General features: G+C 42.3%; 5 protein-coding genes and 1 long non-coding RNA gene across 7 annotated transcripts; 2 read left to right on the top strand and 4 right to left on the bottom strand.

Moving 5' to 3' along the window:
• Positions 1-404: 404 nt before the first annotated feature.
• Positions 405-1,642, bottom strand: LOC105458329 (homeobox protein ARX-like). The gene is made up of 3 exons (XM_011703551.1): positions 1,420-1,642; positions 845-1,047; positions 405-737 (listed from the first exon to the last, which is right to left on the bottom strand). Exons 1-3 carry the CDS (start codon positions 1,640-1,642, stop codon positions 405-407), a joined length of 759 nt encoding a protein of 252 aa, XP_011701853.1.
• A 630-nt stretch (positions 1,643-2,272) lies between these two features.
• On the bottom strand, positions 2,273-3,774 carry LOC105458328 (retinal rod rhodopsin-sensitive cGMP 3',5'-cyclic phosphodiesterase subunit delta). Its single transcript, XM_011703550.1, has 4 exons — positions 3,603-3,774; positions 3,248-3,310; positions 2,909-3,166; positions 2,273-2,815 (listed from the first exon to the last, which is right to left on the bottom strand). Exons 1-4 carry the CDS (start codon positions 3,641-3,643, stop codon positions 2,734-2,736), a joined length of 444 nt encoding a protein of 147 aa, XP_011701852.1. The 5' UTR covers positions 3,644-3,774; the 3' UTR covers positions 2,273-2,733.
• A 2,946-nt stretch (positions 3,775-6,720) lies between these two features.
• LOC105458326 (RING finger protein 207-like) lies at positions 6,721-12,234 on the top strand. Its single transcript, XM_011703546.1, has 7 exons — positions 6,721-6,926; positions 7,232-7,380; positions 7,467-8,250; positions 8,562-8,925; positions 9,015-9,297; positions 9,417-9,803; positions 10,176-12,234. The coding sequence occupies exons 1-7, from the start codon at positions 6,721-6,723 to the stop codon at positions 10,772-10,774; spliced, it is 2,772 nt and encodes a 923-aa protein (XP_011701848.1). The 3' UTR covers positions 10,775-12,234.
• A 238-nt stretch (positions 12,235-12,472) lies between these two features.
• LOC105458327 (poly(A) RNA polymerase, mitochondrial) lies at positions 12,473-16,089 on the bottom strand. Of its 2 annotated transcripts, XM_011703549.1 has the most exons (8): positions 15,961-16,089; positions 15,628-15,879; positions 15,256-15,422; positions 14,926-15,159; positions 14,616-14,822; positions 14,311-14,525; positions 13,915-14,135; positions 12,473-13,601 (listed from the first exon to the last, which is right to left on the bottom strand). In XM_011703549.1, exons 2-8 carry the CDS (start codon positions 15,776-15,778, stop codon positions 12,967-12,969), a joined length of 1,830 nt encoding a protein of 609 aa, XP_011701851.1. In that variant the 5' UTR covers positions 15,779-15,879; positions 15,961-16,089; the 3' UTR covers positions 12,473-12,966. The 2 variants fall into 2 exon arrangements, with proteins under 2 accessions (XP_011701851.1, XP_011701849.1); XM_011703547.1 differs by having other exon boundaries at positions 15,628-16,089.
• A 488-nt stretch (positions 16,090-16,577) lies between these two features.
• Positions 16,578-19,427, top strand: LOC105458325. The gene is made up of 4 exons (XM_011703545.1): positions 16,578-16,913; positions 17,332-17,489; positions 17,585-17,786; positions 18,033-19,427. The coding sequence occupies exons 1-4, from the start codon at positions 16,836-16,838 to the stop codon at positions 18,072-18,074; spliced, it is 480 nt and encodes a 159-aa protein (XP_011701847.1). The 5' UTR covers positions 16,578-16,835; the 3' UTR covers positions 18,075-19,427.
• Positions 19,428-20,477: 1,050 nt separating this feature from the next.
• LOC105458324 lies at positions 20,478-21,398 on the bottom strand. The gene is made up of 2 exons (XR_975526.1): positions 21,311-21,398; positions 20,478-20,825 (listed from the first exon to the last, which is right to left on the bottom strand). It is a non-coding gene; the product is annotated as an uncharacterized LOC105458324 (long non-coding RNA).
• Between the last annotated feature and the right edge of the window lie 13 nt (positions 21,399-21,411).

The following is a 21,411-nucleotide window of genomic DNA, read 5'->3' as shown; positions in this document are numbered from 1 at the left end:
TACATCTTTCCTCTTACAAAATGCAATACGGCCATCTTTCACTCCGAGAACATGATCGCGGTATGGCTTTTCTTATCGACGAATGATTGATCGTTAATATATATTATATAATAAGGCCCCGTACAGTCATTCTTAAATAATTTATGCACCTTCGTGCAATCGTCAATGTTAAAATCCTAATTTTCGTCGTAAAAATTTCTCATTCGTTATTCGATAAGCAGCAGCCTTCGAATTTTCACGTGTTGTCACGCGCAATATATATATATATATATATATATTCTCTGGTTACAATTATATTGCAAGTTATCGTAATTGTTATACTTACAATTAGTAAATCAGAAAGCATGGAATAATTATCCAGATTACAAACAATATGTTATGCTACATATATATCCTTAATATTATTAGGAACGTGGAGGCTTTAGTTGTAACAATTCGGGATCGAGCAGCGGATTGTTGTCAGCTTCCGTCTCCGGCTTGTTCATGTTGTTCACGATAAGAGACGACGCGCTGTCCGCGTTGTTGTAAGGAGAGAAACCTGCCCATTCCATGCCGAGGTATATAGGACTGCACGGTGATTCGAGTAGCAAGTGATCCGAGTGTTGCGACTGATGTTGCTGCTGCTGCTGCTGCATCTCTTGGCAGTCCGACGGTGGTAAGTGCGACGTCATATGAGTTGCGATCTTGCATTGCTTCTCCTGCTTGCGCCATTTCGCTCGCCGATTTTGGAACCACACCTGTTTTTCGCGGTAGGAAATGTATAATGACAGAAATTCTTTTAACGCGATAACTTGAGGTACATATAACACTTGTACTGTATATTAGGGAGACGTGCGGAAATTACTTGTACTCTAGCTTCTGTCAACTGGATACGAACTGCGAGCTCCTCCCGAAAGAACACGTCGGGGTAATGGGTCTTCTGGAATGCACGTTCCAACTCCTCCAGCTGAAAATTGGAAAACGTGGTGCGGTACCGACGCTGCTTCCTCTTGCCGATGACGCAGGACGGTCTCTCTTCGTTTTCCGGGCTAGTCGAGAAATCATACGCTACAAGAAGATACAGTTTATTCGCCGTGACAAATACCCTTCCGACGAGGTCGTCTCTACACGACGTTACTACGGGACGAGGACATCGGGGGTGGAAGTATCGGAGTAGCCTGTCTGTTTCCCAGCGCGATTCACTCGGATTTTACGCCGCCGACGTTCCGCGGTCACGTCGGAGCGGCGAAACGCTTCATAACTGTTAAACTGATTACCGCTAACTCTATTTAAGAAAAAGGGTTGACTGCGGATCCACTTAATGCACTTAGCAATAACTTAATTGAGCGACACTCTACCCCAACTTGGGATACCGACGGCGGGTTAATTAAATCAGGGTGTCCGGGTCGGCACACGCGGGCACCCCGTCGTTGCACTTACTAAATTTTGCAGGGAAGCAGACGGAGGTGGATTGCGCGCCGCCGATCAGACCGGTCAGAGCGGTCGACTGCAGATCGTCACCCTGGCCGACGTCGTCGGGCACGCTCGTCGACGACGCGACGATCGCACCGGCTGACACCAGCGGATCGCGCGGCGCACCGACCAGAAATAGCGGCTGCCTGCCGCTCTCGTTACCGCTCTCGTCCTCCTCGTTCAGATCCATCCCGCGAGAACTCCCGGTCGAAGCCCGAGGGAAGTCGCAAAATTTAGTATAATTGAATTAATCGCGCGCGAAGCGAAGCGCGCGATAATACGACGATGAAGTTCGATCGGCAGGAAGTTTCGTTCGCATTCGAGCTAACTGCGAGCGGCCGCGAACTCCTCGGCGCGTTTCCTCGTCCTCTTCTTCGGAGAGTTTTTTTTTCCTTTCCTTACACTTGTACAACGCGTACAGGCGGAGTAGGGGACAGAGTGTACTCAAAGTGAACTCCCTCAAGGGGTGTGGTGAAGCCTAAAAAATGTGTTGCTTGTACACCACTAATCAATAGCGCACGGCTGTTATAGTACGACCGTGCGATGAAGAAAATCGTAGATCTCTCGTCGACTTTGCAGCGAATCAACTTTGCGTACTTGCAATTACGTTTTGCAATTTTCTAATCGTATCTCTACGTGACAGCAGACAATCTTTCCCTCGGTTGAGATTGAAAATATCTATATCTTTCATACATGATAAGAATTATATTAGCGCTATTAATTCTACTTCTTTTGCAAACAATAATTTAAAAAAAACTCATTAATGATATAAATATTACATTCAGTAGTATTATAAAAATAAAATACACACATAAAAATGTAACTTTTTTTAAAACTTTATTGCTCGCGGTGTAGTGTATTACAATATGTACAAAACTTATGTTGCATACTTTTATTCATACTTAACAAATAACAAATAAATTATGTGCTTCAATAGTGCAGCTCACACCCTTCACATTCTCATAAGTGAAAAACGTATTCTAGATACAATATTAGGCTTTGTTCGAAAAATGCTATTGCTCGAAACTTTATAATTTCGTATCAATTTGTTTGCATGTGAAATCTAATTATGTATATCTCTACAAAATTATGAGCTTTGTCAATATCGTATATCAGTAGTGTGTATGCATAAGTGTCTGGCTACAAAGGACGAAAACTGTTCGATTTGTATGAAGTTTTTCATACGTGCGTTGTTCCATTTTCGTAATAAGAGTCTCTGTTTCACACTGATTGGTCCCGCGTTACGTACGATATTATTAGGACCGTTTAGGAAATCTTGCCTTAGACGTAGAAGAGACGGACTCGACTGGTAGACACTAAGAGATCGTCGTCGAAGAATTTTGTTTCTATTACAACGTTGCCACTATTCGTAAAGAAAAATATATACACGATTAAATGTATTCCATAATATGAACGAGCGAGAAAAAAATCACTTAACGTCGTACTTATCACTTACTTCAATACATTCGCCGGCATCATTTGACTCTCCGGTGCCGCCTGGATCAGGCTCTGCCACGTGTTGGTGCTGTTGGGAATGACAAATCCAAATTCGAAGAACCATTCCTCCAGGCAGCGCCCTTTGAACAGCACTTTCTGTTCCAGGCGAAACCTTTCCATCGGTTCGGCAGAGCTGAAGTTGATCTCCCTCGAGACCGCGCGGCATCGCAAGATCTTTTTCGGCACACGTGCCTCGTGCTCCACGTCAGGTACAGATCTGTAATCAGACAAGGAGAACCAAGGATTCAGTCTCTCATTCCTACCAATAAGGTACCTTAGAAAATCAGACTTCACTCACAAGTCTTCGTTACCCTGCCAGAGAATCTTCCCGTTATCGGCGTCCCGCAGATTCATCCAATTACTAATGTACAATTAAGGAGGCATATCCATTTAAATGATGTCAGTCTGTCATTAAATCAACGTTCTAAAGATTCATTTTTTGCAGCTGTATTGCTATACTTTTAACGATTAAAATAAAAAAGATATATAATTAGATGGAGAAAGAAAGGGAAAAGATGAAAAGTACAAAGAATACGACAAGGAATAAACGTAGTTCGTAGCTGTCCGGTTTGACGTTTCGTTTCTAACCTACAAACGGTTAGACGATCGCGGAGCGAACGCGCTTAAATTAAATTCTTAAATTAAAAGGATACACTTGAAAGCCCTTGAGGATGTCTTCCCCGCGAGACGGCATACTTAGGCACGATCAGAGAATTAATTGACGCGATTAAGCAGAACGATAAACGCCGAACAGACTATTGATCCTCCATGCCTCCGAATCCACTTTGAATTGTAAACACTGGCGTCTGGCGAGACGAGCCGCTGACGGCGCTGACGCGGCGACGCGGCGGGCTATGACCGATGAAAACAAATTGATGCCAGCAGGAAATCGAGATGATCCGATTCAAGTTCAAATAAAAATCTTGTGATCACGAATCGAACACAACTTGCAAATTGTGTGATTATAAAATAAAATTCCTTTGATCACGAACTGAATTAAATCCGACTCGAAATCTTCTTCGATTACTAAAATCAAAAACAATAGCTTATCGATAATTTAAACACAACTTGCAAATTAATTCGAGTTGTGATTATTTTAAATACCAATTCAAAAATTCCTGATTTGATATTAAATAATCACATTTTCAAAACAATTTGCAAATTATGTTCCAATTATTGATAGCTATTGTTTTTGGTATTAGTGATCGAAGAAGATTTCATCATCGGGGAGAAGATTTCATTCGAATTTGAACACGGATCTTTGGCACAGTAAGCAGGCGCACAATTCTCTGCACCACTAATAATGTACTACTATAATGTACTATTTATCACGCAAATCATATGTGTAAACAATTAAAAAAAACTTTATTTCTAAATTTATATCGTTTCAGTCCTATACATTTGAATATTTAAAGGCTTTTATGGAATCATCGAGATATAGCGAATCAAAGGAGGTTCTCCTAATAAATTCTGATGGAATTATATCTTCGGAAGTGGACGACAAACCTATTGCATGAGAGCATTTATCAATTTTAAACTTGTTCTCTTAAATTTGTAATTGTAATTGATTTTTAATCGCGTTCTAAATCTCGATAATTTTCACAAGGCACAAATTTGGAAATAGACAAAAAGTCGGAAGTTTTTTTTCAGTTGCACACGACTTTAATGGATTTTTAATATCAATGTGTATATATGATTGCAGCGTACGTGACGCGATGTAAGGAAAGCGGAAGAAAGGGTTTCGTTTCCGGTTAAATCGTAAGAGAGTCGCCGACAATGGAGGCGCATCGCTCCGTGAATTGACCGTAAACCGATGAATAGAAAAATGCGCGACACAGAGATTGCAAAGCATCAAGGTCCGGAATTCTTATGACTGGAATGAGACGCGGGAGGAATTATTTCCACCGAGAGAAACCGCAGTAGAGAAAATGTGCAGTGGGATGAACGAGAAGACGGAAAGATTCCGAGCTGCTCTCTCTCTCTCTCCTATCGATCTTGTAAATTATTTTCCTCAAAATGTATCCTCTTATCTTACTGGCTTCTCAATTTGAAGAAAAATTTGTCGTTACAGTTATCGATTCGATCGCTGTATGCTTAACTAATTATAAGTTTAAAATTTTTCCAGATATAAAGGAATATTCAGAATGAAATGGAAGATACGAACAGACCGTGAAATACCGAATCTCTTTAATTGGATAATCGAATAATCAGAACTCAAGTAGGATAAATTTGAATCGAGAGACAAATGGAAGGATAATTGATAAGTGGATAATTGAGATTTGAATGGGGAAAAAGCGCTCACGGGGATTGGCGGAAGGAAAGCTTGATCGCGCTCTTAGATTCGTTCTACCTGCAGCGGCAAATTGGGTCTACCATGCGCCAATGGCTCAATATAAAAAGCACATTGTATCGGGCAGCAGAATGCGAAGGGGGCCGAAGAATTGGCGCCCAGTGACCCGTTCAAGGAACACTCTGGTAGGCATAATGAAATGGGCTAAAATTAGTTTACATCTTTTATGATAATTTCATCGTTACGATTCGAATTAATAAAGCACGAGTAATAATCGACAAATCAATTTATTTGAATTTATGAACGAGGGAAAAAGTGATTCTATTATGCAATTATTTTACTTGAAACTGCCGACGATAGATATGATTATTAAATTATAAAATTCTCTCTCGCTTGCATTTGTGCCTTGCTTATTTTCTTGGCAGTATATCTGTCGTATTAATTTTTATTTCTACTGAGGAGTCCGTGCGTGAAAAAATCGAACAGATGGAGAACATCTCTGGAATACATTGTGTGTCGTAAGGCAGCTTTGCAGCGATCAAATCTCTCGCCCCAGATACGCGATGTATCCGCAGATCCTCTACCAGTTTATTTCGGAGATCCCGTTACGGGGAGGGAAAGGGATAGATGGCTGAGAAACCGAAAAGATTTATATACGCACACACGTGACAGCGAGGAAAATTTAGTATAGGTAAAAAAAATTTCATCTTAGGGAAAGGAGTTCCCACGATTAATGTGTTTCTTTTTTCGATGTTGCTCTCCACCCTGTTTGGCGGGCGTTCGCCTGCACCCTCCTGCACCAATACCCGAGTTTTCCGTCGTCGTGTACGTGTACGCGCGTACGTATACGTGATTGTATACATGTGCGGGAGTGGTGCTGGCCGCGGAACGGGGTGGGAGCGAGAGGGTGAGGGCGAGAGCGAGCCGGGTCGACCGCGCAAATCTCTGCACGTATACACGCGCGTGTACATGGGTGTATACATACACACCCGCCGCTTTCACGCGTCGTTATATGTGTGCACGCGCGAGGGTGGCGAGGGTGAGAACGGGGACGGTGGGCGCCAGTCGGTGACGTCAGTTGCTCTGATCGTCAGTTGCGCAGAGACGGGGTTGGTCACCGCGAAAGCGCGTCGTGCTACGTCAGAATGACGGGCCGAGCAAGCAGCAACCGTTAAACCACCCTCTTCGGTCGGGGCTCCTCTCTCTGTGCGGGCGGGCCGACGGTTTAGGGGGTAAAGACAAATTCCCGTTTCTAGATCTCGCGGTCGTATCCCTACTCGGGATGCCGCTTGTCCATGTCGTCGTCCCGCGGTAAGTCACGCGCGCGCAGCATCCCGATAAATCGTTTCCGTTCTCTTCTGCAGGGGGGTACACGAGCATGGGACAAGGAGCGGTGTCGTGAAGTGAGGCGGAAGGCGCGTGTCGTCCGCGCGCGCGTGGTTAACGGCGCGATACAGGGTGGCCGAGTGCCGGCGACGACGATGGCGAGCTCGGGCACGGCGGTCGACGGGATCGGTGACGACGGCACGACGGGCGTGCCGGGCGGCGGGCCGAGGAATCCTCTCACCTGCGGTGTCTGCCACAATTACTACAACGAGCCCTGCCTGCTCTCCTGCTTCCACACCTTTTGCGCCCGTTGCATACACGGCCCGCACATCGACGGGACGATTAAGTGTCCCATCTGCGGGTAGATAACAACATGTGACGATTTAACCAACGATTCACATCTGCACGTACATGCGCATCAGCATTATTATTTCTTGGTGCAAATTTAGATTTAAATTTCCCCTTTATTTGTACAACGTCTTTTATGTGTATAGTTAAGGAATTACTTATACGACTTTAGTATTATCTTAATAGTCCCAAGAAAATTGATTGGTGAAAACGTTTCTATCACTATCTCCTTCGATTGTTATAATATTTTTTAAAATTATAATTTTCTTTATCATAAATAATATGTGATAAACTGCACTACTTAATATTCATACACAGGCAACAAACACAATTGAAAGATGGATCGCAACTACCACCCCCCGATCAGCTGATACACCAATTGGTGGAACTGGCAAACTCTGAAAATCCACCGTGTGCCAATTGTGACAAGCGCGACAAATCGACCATGTATTTCTGTACAACATGTGGTATGTTTTGTAAAGAGATGTCTTTCAATCATGCGCGGTATCAAGTTAATTTATAAAACATAAAAATGGACGTCGTACGTTTACAGGACAGGCGCTTTGCACTCACTGCAGAGAGAATACTCACCGCGCGAAGATGTTCTCCACCCACGAGGTGGTGCACATGAGCAAGTGCGCCAAGGACACTCAACGCCGCTGTCCGGCCCACGGCGAGCAGTACATAATGTTCAGCCAGAGCGCCAAGTGCATGCTGTGCAGCACGTGCTTCCGCGACACACCGCCGGACGCGCGGGTGCACTGCGTGGACATCGACAACGCCTGGCAGCAGGCCTCGAAGAAGATGGAGCGCGCGATGAACTCCATCTGCGAGCTCCAGGCCGGCATCAGGGACGGCGTGTTGGCGCTCAAGTCACAACTGGAGGAGCTGCGGCACAGCCTCGAGTCCGAGAAGCGCGCGTTAACCGCCTTCTGCCAGGGTATGCAGGAGGCGATCAACAAAACGCACGCGTACGTCCTCGCGGACTTGCAGCGTCAATTTGACACCAAGGAGCGCCTGGTGCGCTCGCAGCTGCTCTCCCTGGGTAACGCGCTACCCGTCCTGCAGATGCACCTTGCGCTGTGCACCGCGTTCACCGGCGGCGCGAGCAAGTATCAGTTCCTCGAGCTGGCGCACCCGATGCTGGAACGGCTGAGCCGCGTCGCTCAGCTGGGCCATCCGTCGCGGCCGCCTCTGCTCGTCGCGCACATCAAGACGAATTATCGGGTCGACTTCGCGCGTGCCCTGCATCCTTACATAGGCCAAGTGCAGATACCGAAGACCACCGAGTCCTTGTACGATCAGATGGCCGGCCACACGATAGGCCAGACGGAACCGCAGGTGCTTCAGGTACGAGCGAAGCGAGAAATCTCACGATCGATTACACGTTCTTCCGTCATGATTATCGTTCGCTTTCGTATTACAAGTTTTCTTTCGCGCGTATTTCTGTAAAGTTTTTTTTTTAACAGGATTTTATATTCGATGTACAATATAGCTATAGTATTTCTTTAACTAGAATATATCAAATAATGTTCAGCAGATTCGTTCACACATCATTAGCTAGAGTCGTAAATAGATAATTGAAAGATTTCAATGTAGAACGTGATTATAAGATCGTTGACACTGCACCATTCGCGTTTTACGCCAGGTATATGTTTTCCCAACAGAGCAGCAAGATCGCACAGAGGCTGCCGCCGAAGAGCGGATCTGACAGCGGTCCGTTCTCCAATCACTGCAGGACCTTCGATACCCAGCTGAAGGAACTGAGTCAGCAGTTGATGACCGTGAGGGAACGATTGGGCGAGTTGCAGCGGGACGTTTCCGTTTTAAAGAGAGCTAACACCCCGCCGTTGGGTTCGCGTTACGACCACGTGGCAAGGGATTGCCGCGTGCTCGAGCAACAATTGGAGCAGCATCAGATGGAACTGGAGCGATTGAGGAACGTCTTCGACGCGCTCTGGGAGGAGCAAATGTGCCGGATTCACATGGAGAAGGAGATCTTCCATTCTCAGGCACGTTTCTCCCAGCCAAGTTAGACTCGCCGCTCGCATCTCTCCGCCTTACTTGCCATTCGTTCTCATACGCGTGAATTTCTATTTAGATGAATGACATATTGTCGCTGAGGAGCGAGGTGAAAAAGCTGCAAGTGCTCGCTCAGAATCTGGAGCCCTTCGTCAAGACGTTCTCGCTAGGTATCAGCGCTGGGGAAATGAGTATGGCCGCGGCGGACGCGTCCGATACTCAGCATCTACAAGCGTTGCTGGATCATCTGGCGCGTATGCAGGTACACGAGCCACCGCATCCGCAGGCTCAGGCACCGACGAAGGATCACCGTCATCCACGTAGCACTGCCACGAGTGCCGACAACGCGCTATACATGAAAGGTGAGAAAGCATCTTGTGTGCGAGTCGGTGTTCCTCAGGTCGCGCGTTCGCGATAAAATAACGAAGGCTTGTCAAATATTTCTGTGATTTTTAATTGGCAATTTAATTATTACGCACAGAAACAAAGGAGATTCCGACGCGATGCCGTACGCCGTCCGGCGGGGTCGGCGCCGTTCTGGACTCGAGCGGCAACATAGTCGTGTACGGGACGGCCAAGTCGACCGATCCGAAGCGGGGCGTGCTCAGTCAATTGATCGAGAAGGCCAGGACGCAGAAGGACGATCGTAAGAAGTCGCCGGGCAGGGAGGACGGCCGCGATCGCAGTCAGAGCCGGCGTTCGCGCAAGTCGCCGGACAGCACGAAGCCGAAGACGCCGCCCGGGCACTCGTCCGGCGGCAAGATGCGGTCGTTGTATCGTTCCTTGAAAGGCGGCACCGGCGACACGTCCGCCGAGGCGCTCGATCAGGCGGAAAGACCCGACTCGCAGCAGCCGCAGCCTCATATCGGTAAGAACGGGCGGATCGCAGGACCGTCGTGGGCAAACGAATACTGATACATTATGACACGCAGGTCTTCCTTTGTAGTCCACCGGGGCGAAATTTCGGGTTTAGACTTAGAGGCGATAAACATCCGACCGAGCGGAATACGTAAAGTTGCTCACCGTTCGTCGCACACGCTTATATATACGATATATGTAAATATATTAGTGTACATTAAAGAAAGATAATATACGTTGACCCACATCTATATCGCACACTTACCATCACGAAGTTATAAGTGTCTCGTCGCCGTCTCTCGCAGCGTCGAACTTACGTGCACCCGTGCTTGCGTTCGAAGAAGATGAGACCGTTCTTCTAAAAAGAGTCCCGTGCTTCCAGCAGGCGACGACGGCGAGTATCAACGAATCTCGGAGGCCTCGAGCATGAGCGAAGCGAAGAAGCGCGTGCAGGCGCAAGTGCACGCGGTCCCGGCCGACGATCAGATACGGGGGGCGATCCCGAGCAGCAAGGTCGCCAAGATCTACCCGGCCAGCGACCCCGAGGAGCTGTTCTACGGCGACGGGAAGGACGCGAGGAGGCGACAGCGTGCCAGTCTGCACGCCAGCTGCGACAGTCTGAGCACGACCGGCTCCGGCAACAGCAGGCGGTCGAGCATCGCCGAAGGGACGGTAGGTCAATCCGTCGCGCGGGACCCCCGGAAAACCCTGGTCGTTTTTATCGGATCACGCACGCCGTCGTCTCTCATGCAGAAGCAGCGTTCCTGGGAGACCTTCCCGCGGCCCAAGGTCAAGCGCGGCGTCGGCGGCGAGGGTGCGGGCGCGTCGTCCCTCGGCCAGCTGAAGAAAGCGGACAGCTTTGAGGGCCACGAGGAGGCGGTGCGCACTTTGGTGCAGGCCGTACAGGAGACGCGTTCTCAGCTGCGGCACCATCATTTACAACATCATCATCGCCATCATCGTAAGAGCAAAACGAATTGAGGCGCCTAACTTGTCGTTCGCTCATTGTCCTTTCGCAACCCCCCTTCCCTCGCGCGCAAGAATTTACGTAAGGAAAAATATATCGAGGGTATCGAATCGAGATATCCACGCGAGCCTATAATTGCGTATAGATAGAGAAAAAAAGAAAAGGAAAAAAAAGAGAATGATCAAAAGACTAAAAAAAAAAAACGCCGTGCCCCAAGTGGCTTAAGTATACATGTTATTTATTAGCAGCGGAAGCGTATTGTTGTGAGAGCCGACATTATCGGTTTTTCGAAGATTTTGGACATTCTACTAGTATAATAATAATAATAATGGGTATATAAATATGATAACGGATAATGAAAAAGGTCTATATTCTGCGCGATACGGAAAAAAATCAGAAATCGTGATAGGCACCTCTTTGACACAAGCGCGCTCTCGTCTCTTTACATTACTTTTCGAGAGGTTTCTTTGCGATCCCGATCAAACGCGTGATGTTTGTATTCTTCCGACGTATTTTTGACGTTTGTATTGTGTCCCTCGTCGAGGGGTTGTAACCGCGTACGACGACGCGTGCAACTCTCTCTCTCGCGAAGTACCTTTTATATAGCGATTTAATTACACTTTCGATGATGAAAGCGCCGAAGATCGGTATCGAGCTGCCACTGTAAATGCAGACGTTAAGGAGGTGGAAACGAGATTGGTATGATTGTGCGTTACGTCTGCTACTCGTATTAAAATGACGCGATCCGCCTGGGGCGGTTGATACACGTAGAGCCTTGATTAAGGAGGATAAAAACGTTTTTTTGGGAGACAAAACGCGCGTGTGCAATGTACAATAATTGCAAAAGAACCGCGGTTGACGTTGCAAATCCAAAAAACTGTATACAGACGAACGTCTCTTTCGTTCCGAACGTGCACATTATTTCGTTATTACAAAACTCCGGTCTTCGTCCCGTGTCTTCTCGTTTCTCCGTTAAAACATTACGGAATCTACTCCCAATCCATGTCCGTGTACAATAACCGGCGCATGAGATTCTTCCCTTGAACGTCAACAGGTCGGATGCATAGTCCAGTAAAGTACGTCGCGCAATTCGATCGGTCGAGTAAAAAAAAAACGGTAATACTTAGCTAGTCAAATAACACTGCCAGTCGCGATAATTACGAATTTAATCGACGATACTCGATTCGCGAAGAATAGCCTAACTCGAGCGTTTACTCGTAATTTCCAGTTGCATTAACGAAAGGAAAAAAAAAAAAAAGAGAATCCGGTGTGATCGCCCTACGACGCGTCGTCGCGCGGGCTCGTCACGATTATACAATTATCGACTGTAACGTAACGGTAATATTACCTCCGAACCGAGGGGACGTAAGGAGAAATCGGTATTACGAGGAATCGGCTCTTCCTTGTGAAAGTCAATGCGATCGTTAATCGTTGTTTCGAATTTAACTACGAGCGAGGATTTGTAATCTCCAGCAGGGTTACAATGAAACGTTCTAATTATAGCGAGTGTACACACGTAAGCATGTATGAGAAAATGTCGAATTGCTGGTATAGTAAAAATATATACAAGTTAATAAATATACTCTTGATTTATATACCGTATCTTCTCGTGTATTCGAAAGCGCATCGCGTCAACTTCGTCGCTCGCTTCAGTTTTACAAGTGTTGACGGTTGTATGTACATGTATAAAAAAAAAACACAGCATACATGCATTCGATATCCCACTTGTTGAATTTTACAGGCAGGCCGTAAAGCTGGGAGCTTCAACGGATCAAATACGAGAGAACATTCCGGCCTCCCGACACTCGTAATTTTTTTTTCAGAATTAACACAGCGGCAATATAACCATTTCCAATTAATTAATCTGATAACTGGATTGTGATATTTTACACGTATTTATTTTAAGGCTCATATACGTAATTGATTTATACGTAATTGTCGATTTTATGTACATTTTCTTTTCTATTTTCACATACGTTATAGTACAGTACACACAATCGACCGCAATAAAAGTTCTCTCTCCGTCGTTTCTTCTCTTTCTTCCTCTCTAAGATAAAACGTCTTTGTATTTTCTGGCACCACCACTATAGATAGTACCAAATCATTGATGTAAAAAGGAAAGTCTCTCTCATGCAGAAACGTACGTACAGCGTACGTATTTCTGCAGCACTAAAGTACATATATTTTGTCGCTATTCGTTCGAGTATCACACTATTTCTTTCTTCTGCGTTTTTGTTTCATCAATATTAGCTTCACTAACCTCGAATTTGTCAGGAATTTCGTAGGAATCGCTCTCCGCATTAGGTACACTCTCCGAGTACTTTTCAGCAATTTGTTCTTCCGCGTTATTCGACTTCCCCGAGGTAGGCATACTCTCCAAGTATTTCTCGACAGTTTGTTGCTTCGCGCCACTCGACTTCTTCGGATTTACGTTCGATGGATTTGTGTTAACGCTATTTACTTTCAATAAAGCCATGATACCCCAGACGTCACTCCTGGACTTGCTGGCGGCTGTCTCCAGCGTGTAAAGCGCGTCGTGCGACTTCACAATTATATGATTCAGCTCGACGAGATTCACGTTTTTGCTGACGTTCAACGTCGTTTCCAAGGGATTGGTAATGTGGAGCGCCGAGCGCTCCGGTTTTCGGATCTCCGTACCCTCGCGGATGCATATTCCATACGTGTGAAAATCGAACGACGCGTAATATTCGAAGAAACCGTGTAGAAGTGTCTCCAGAGTGTCCTGATTCGGATTATACTTGTATTCGGCCGGCAATTTGGCAATATTCCGCAGGAAGGTGCAATTGGTGCCGTTCTCCGCGTAACGAACATCAGCTTCCGCTGTACAAGAGAAGAAAAAAGATACAATTTTGAATTTACTAACTGTAGTCCAGGTAAACGTATCATTACTGAACATGTATCTATATCTGAACACATACGCAAAATTTATTAATCTTAAATGCTTTTTTTATCATATCAAAATTTAATTGTAAAAATATTCAAAGATTACAATTATAATATTGTGAAAAAAGGCATTTAAAGTAATATAAGTTTTTGTTCAGATATAGATACATGTTCAGTAATGATATGTTATCTTATTAACCGTGCGGACGTATTATATAACCCTTTCATTTACAATATATGTGTTACTTACTCGCATACGACTTCAACATTCTTAAGGACGGTAATATCTTTTTCTGTTGCAAGTAGAACAGCACTAACAACGTAAGGGCAAAATTCGTTATCCATGGCCCCGGAAAGTCGGATGTTATTTCCTGACTCTTCGCCCATACCCGTATCGCTATAACAAGCGGCCTTACACGCCAATCTATCTCTCCGTACAAATTTAACAATTCGGTCATATATATAGCAGTCCTGTGAAAGAGATCGACATTGACGTTTTTTTTTAAATATGTCTTTACATAATTATTGTCTTTTAAATGTTTTTAAATTTGTCGTATAATAAATACGTCTTTTAAATATGTCATCTTTTTTTTAAATACGAAGAACTCTACAATTCAAAATAAAATTGAGATACAAAGATACTTACATATTTGTCGCGCTTAAGTCGCATTCAGTATGCGTGTAGTCGTAGCGGAATTTAATTATAGGTACACGAGCCTCCAGGATCTTCCTCACATTAAAGACTCCGGGGATGAAGTGGTACATGGTGTTCGCGAGTACTCCCAAAAACTCTTTCGTTTCATTCCTATCGCTATGCTTCAGACACTTTGAATGAAATACCAGTCTGCTTTTATTATGATGCTGTAAAAAAACGGTTACGGTTCGCTGATATTTCATTTATTCAAGTACGTGAGCATTTAATTCATTCAAATATTTTACTACTATATTTACTTTTTCATTGTCGGGAACAAGAACTAAATCAAGGTCACACCTTTTCTTTCCGAAACCATTTATAGAGGAGCCAAATGGCAGAACTCTCAAATTCTCAAATAGCCTGGAGAAGTATTGCTCCAAGTGGTAAGCGGTGTGAAATCTCAGCCTTATTTCTAAATCGGTCAATTTCAGCGTGTCGTAGAGAAGTATTATCTGCCCCGATATCTGTGGAACGAAAAAAAATTGCTTAGTTACACAAGGCTATAAACGTTTCGCAGGATCGAAATCCCAACTGTAAAATACTGTAAAACACATGCAATAAGCTTACCGATTTAGTATTATATAATAACTTTGTGATCTCCTGCTCGGTAAGTAACGTACAACCATTCTCCACAAACAGAGACGTCTGTTTCGAATTTTTCTGCGAGCTAACACCTTGCCCCTTACTAAACCATAATACCGACGACTTTACGGGAGCGATGTTGTCCCAGTTTATGAAGGAGGCGTACGACATAACTTTATTTATCGACGCGATGTTTTCGAACTCGACCAAGATGTAGTTCTAAAATTAGCCATAACACTTTTATAACTGATGTCGATGCATTAATATTACATGCAACTGTGGATAAAACATATTAAACGGATTAGCCGAACATACGTGCTGATTGTTTATCCGGTAGTGATGCATACTCAAGATGTTTCCAAACCGCGAGCAATACGCATGGAGATCGTTGTGCGTCTTCGACGACTGTACTTGTATCAGTAAGCTTCGACACGCCTGAGTCCTTCTCCTGGCGATTTCAGCCTCGAGCATCGATTCCGCACCTGTAAAGTTGCCGGACAAAGATGTGAAAAGACGTGAATAAGGGAAAGTCCGGTGGGATGCGAGAGGAGGATCAATTTAACGAGTATCGATTCACGCAGAATCCGCGACAATTACGACGAGGCTGGTAAAATTGCTGTGAAGAAAGACTAAATAACATCATTTGCGAGCTTATAGGTTATACGCTGAAATCGTCATGCGACTGACCTTGCTTATTGTTCTTGTGGTTTACAAAAATTGGCGATATTGCGGCGAGACCGCGTGATTTTAATCTACTCGTGCCCATCGAAAATTTTTTGCAATAACAGTGATTTAACCACGAAAGCGTGTTCGAGTTAACACGGCTGCAAAGGGCCATTTTTAAAACGTACGCATAGCTCTGTACACCGCGCACGTGTGCGAGCTGTGCGAGGAGTAGGTAATCGTGCACCACGCTGCACGATTAGGTGGCTGCAAATGCTGCATAGAAAATGTAGTGCTCTTTTTTATTTTTTATTTTTCGATTCCATTTTTCGCATTGAGAATTGTAATAAGTGTCACCTCTTGTTTGATTTATGTTAGCCCGATCATTTTGAATTGTTAATTTTTTGGCCGCAATTATAATAGCTAAAGTCGGTAACTCATGGATTAACAATTAGTGATTTTCGACTGTTGCTAATATTCGTATAATATTCGAATACTATATAGAGTTATCAACAACATTAATTACCGACAAAAATCAATAATGAGGGTAACATAATTAGCTAAGAGGTGGCACTGATTGCAATTAAAAAAATTTTTATATACGCAATTCTTATATGAGTGTATAGGAATTTGAATCCTCAAAAATTGATAAAGAAAAGATCGATATAATCGGAGATTGTTGTAATTTAAATATTGAGAATCACAATTCTAAAATTCCTGAAATTTAATATCTTGGAAAAATAATTTGAAAAATTATAATTATCGTGAAATATTTCAGGTATCAAGTTTTCGCGTTGCTGACTCGCAATTTTTTTGTATAATATTAACACCGATGTGTGCAAAATATATATTTTAATATTCCACAATTATGTATGAATTAAAAATAGAAAAAGAAACTAAATTAACTTGTATATATATACATATATATAAAGATATCTCGTTTATTTTAATGTTCTTAAATACGTGACGTGTATCGCGAATTACGTATTATTATTACCGTCCCTCGTGAATCGTCATTATTTGATGATTAATCGGAAATTCGCGACAATGTCTGTCGGTTTTCCGGTTTTCCCATATGCGGTGTAGCGATACGTCCGATAACGGATGGCGATAATGACGGCCCGATAAAACGGCCGAGACGGAATTGCGCCGCTCGTGTGAGATGACCGTCGGGCCATGTGCGAGATCCGCAGTGTCTTCTTCTGACGCGACGAGGAAGCGTGGACGAGGGGATGTCGAGGCTGGACGCGTACGAGCTCACGCACCCGGAATCGCTGTCGGAGCACCAGCTCCGCGAGATCCTGAAGAACGTAAGTCGTCGCATAGGTTAGGCGTGTTTACATACTCCTGCTCCTCGCCCGCCCAAGGCTCTTCTCCGCTCTCTTATCACGTTTTTATTAGAGAATACATCGGTGTTTAATCATTATCTATCCAGTTATCTTGAGCAGATGTTGGCACGACAAAAATTTAGGTTAAACATCATTCAATATTACACTTCATAATAAATTTATGAATTTATGTTTTATATATCAATTTATAAAGCAAGATAACATATTCTAAAATATCTGTGAAATAGACAAAAAACATTGGTCATATGTATTAGTCGTTAATTAATTAATGATAATTTGTTGTAAGTCATAATTTAAGAAACATGGGCCGACTGTACGTTCGATTTTCAGGCGTATTTTTAGTATCTCAATTGCATCTCCGTATCTTCTTCCATTATAGAGCTGCATTGAGATCCTCAAGTTCGAAAAGTTATGTAGAAGCGAACTGCTGGAAATGTATAAACGAGTTGCGATGCCTTTACCTCAACGGCAGCGTGAAAATGGCAAGGGCCCAAGCGCAGTAGATACGACAGCAGAAAAGTCCTTTACAGCTATAAGGTATGTTTTTAATTTGAGTTTTTAATTAAAGAATATCTTGTTAGTAATAGAACATATTTGACCATGTTAACATTAAATTTGTTTCTTTCTTTCAGTGATAACGATACACACAGCTTAGCTGCAGGCTTGAACAGAGGAAAGAGGATATTCCAAACGTCTCAGCTTCAAGCAGATAAATTAAAGCCTCCCCTTAACGATCAAAAGTCAATGAATAAGAAGATTCGATTATGTTCTACGCCGAAAGTAGAAATTGGGTGCAATGGAATTTACAAACGCAATTCCGAGGAACAGTGCGAGGTATACATATCATTTTTCTATAGCAGATAAGTCTAGATAAGGTAGACTAGATAAGGATTCGAGATTTTATATTCTACAGATAAGATTCTAAAAGAGGATTTTTTTTATTCTATTCAAATAAATTCGCAGAAATAAAATATTTACAAAGAAACCATTTGTTTCTATTGAAAAGTGATATTTTATAAATTTTGTACAATCTTAATTTGTATAAGTAAATAACAGCGGATGTATACTTGAATTTTTCAGGAATCACTACCGAAAAAACGTCAGAAGATCACGTGGCCGTAAACAATAAAAGAAAGATGTTGCTCTATTTTTTTTTAAATTTGTTACTAGGAATTCGATTTTAAGTAGCAGTATGCTAATACAACGATTTCTGTATCACATGGTTGAGCTTGCAATGTTTGGCCAGTGTATAAAGAAAACCGTATGCGAAGATTGCTTGCCAATCTTGTCCATAAAATATTTGAGTGAATCGATTTAATATGTTGAATCATGCTGATTTAAACAGACAGAGATATTAATGTTAATAACTCTTATGTTATTATGTTTCTCGATTTTTTTAAATCCAAATAACATAAAATGTGATGATTCTATAGGTAGGTCGGATGATTTTACGAGTAGGTCTAATTTTATACATAGTTTATTATATAAATTAGGAAGAAAACAGAAATTATATGACTATTAGATTTGGCAGCTGGTAATACATACAAGAAAATCTTACATATATTATGTTTAATATATGTATCTGCATCTGTATCATTGTATCGATTTTTTATTTAATCGAGCAACCAACAAATTGTACATACATGACATAATGGGTCAATTATAAGCAGAATCATAAGCCTTGTAATTTTTTCTCATAAGACTTATAAGAATTTATGACTATCATTGTAATTCTTCTTGCATACATCTTAAACCTAAGACGTACGATAATTCATAAATATCTATTCCTCGTAAATAATCGTAAATCTTATGGCTAGCAAGAAGCTATAAAGATCTATGAAGATATTATAAAATTGTAAGCACTTAGTCATAAGTTCTTACAACGTTTTACGAAAACAGGTTACGAGTCTTACGATTCTGCTTAGTATTAAGCCATAAAATTGAATTAGACATTAAATCAGCGGTATTTAGAGATAAACGAATCGACAGACGCGTGCGTTAGTTAAGGTGATTTTATTTTCCTGCAATGTAGAGATATAAACAGTATTATAAGCAATGATGAATTTACTTAAAAAAATGATTATCTTTTTGTAATGCATAATATCGATCGCTTGTTATTCACGTCGTATGCAGTGCCTCACATTGTGAAGTGAAAATATCGATAGTATTTGTAAATTCAGAATTTACATGCACATATTAAGTCTGCTCTTTGTAGCTGCATTATTCTTTACCTTCTGCACTTAAAATAGAAATAGACTGAAATAGATAATTAAATCAAAAGTTGGAAAAAAGAGAAAAGAGGGTTCAGCTACAAAGAGTAAACTTGCATCGATTGATGTTTGCGCTGCGCGTGATCTATACGGTGTATGCGACATTTTTGTGTGTGCAACGTTTATCGATAAGATAATGATTACTCATTCATATCTGAATAATTGATCTTAATTGTTTTGACATTGAATAAAATATCAATGCGGACGTAGTGTGTTTATCATATGTGCCAGTTAACATAATATTGAACTTTTATATCTACTAGAAGCAGTTTCTTTTGATATTCTGTTAATTTCTTTTTTCTCTTCTAAAAAAATATTTTTATACCCATAAACAAGGGTATAAAGTCGTTTCCGAATATATTTACATCCTATGTTTATAATGTTTGGCGTAACTCCACTTGTGGTTTCATATAGAAACAACACGCACCATTAATTACATAAATCCGTGCAGAATCTTTTTTTTTCCGAGATGCGGTAGAGGAAGAACGAGGCGAGAAGAAGCATCAGCGATATCACGTTGCGTAAGCGAGAGTGGTTTGCGGACTTGTTTCACGGTCATGATCGGCGCTCGTCCTCTTTAATTATACATACCGAATGACTCATTTTTGTTTATAAAGGAAGAAGAGACGAAGATGATTCACGTGCCTAAAGGCGTCTGCAATCTCGGTGACGATCGGTACATCGTATTCTTTGTGACGCAAAGGTGGAATCTTGAGGATTCCCCCTATCTTAAGATAAAAAAAGTAAAATACCTTTTTGAATGTTTATTTGGACAACTGATTCAAAAATAAAGAAAAAGAAAGAGAATAATAATATTAATATATTAATAATAAATAAATTAATTAATTAAAAAGAATGAACGAATCCCGTAAATTTCGACGTAAATTTTAATAAGCTTGCCGAATCATATGGTACAATCTCCTATCTAAAAAAGACGACCACATTTTTGTTTGTAAATAATTAATAGTGAAATATACATTGATGTAAAAAATAATAATGAATTGGCCAAAAAATTATGTCTTGGCTATTCTAGTGAAGCCATACCAAAAATACCCTTAAGAAATTATATCGAACAAAAAAATTAACGTAGTGATGATAACTTTCATATAGAAAATAATAGTACTCAGGTAAGAGTTTAATGACATTTTTTTGCAGATTCATACGGTACAATTTTATTTTAAAAAATGCATTGAACTGAAGCTTTACAAGGGGGGCTATTTTCAGTTGTAATTAATAATAATATATACACCAAGTGTAAGACTTCATTTCTTTATATTTTATTATTAATTATAACAACGTATGACGTGGAGTTTGGTGCTATTTGACTTACATACGAATTATTTTTTCCTTCTGGAATTTATGATTTCACGCTATCGCGGAAGCTATCTAATTCTTCGTGTCACAGAAACAATAAGCGCGACGACTGTATCGCGCGACTTCCTCACACCCGAAGGCGAAAATACGGGACTCTTCCGAAAATGAATCATCCTTACACTTGATATTCCCGATCCGTCACCTCCCGCGACGTGTGGCGGAAGCGTTACACTTACAGCCGTTACCAAAACCGCCGGAATTACGCAAGGGTGAAAGCATCGCCAGCGCGCTGTTGCATAGGAGAATTATTGGCCGCGTTCATCTCGTTTCCTCACGCCTCGCACAGCCCGCGTAATCTTCGCGATCTCGAAAAATGCCCGGCGTTAAATCACACGCGTCGTTTTTTATCTTTAAATCCGCTTTCGAAAATCTCCCGCTAAAGTTGTGACTGCACGCGGCTTATGCGATCACGTACATACACCCCGTCGAAATCTACGCAATATTTCGAAACTGGTTTTCGCACCATTCTCAACGCGACTGTACGTCTGTGCGTGTGTCGATATAATTTTCACGGAAAAAGGGTTAATTCAAAAACGATTCCTGAAAATAAATAAATAAATAAAAAATAAGCACGACATATTTACTTGTGGTGTTTATGCGAATGGTATTATAAAATTAACATTCCGTGGCTGCGTTCGGGCGCGCGGCTCCCGAGACATTCCGTGAATGGCGAACGCGATTAAGTCGTGCCGTGAAGAAATTTAATAAACCGACCACAATTCGGCACTCCCGACTTTCTTCCTCGTCCGGCGCGCACATATGTATATCGGCGAGTCATAAATCGAGAGCGAAACTTCTGTCATCGCATCACGTAC

Source organism: Wasmannia auropunctata, unplaced genomic scaffold, assembly GCF_000956235.1.
Source record: "Wasmannia auropunctata unplaced genomic scaffold, wasmannia.A_1.0 LD334538.1, whole genome shotgun sequence".
Taxonomy (NCBI): domain Eukaryota; kingdom Metazoa; phylum Arthropoda; class Insecta; order Hymenoptera; family Formicidae; genus Wasmannia; species Wasmannia auropunctata.
This window is presented reverse-complemented; position numbering and strand designations above follow the sequence as displayed.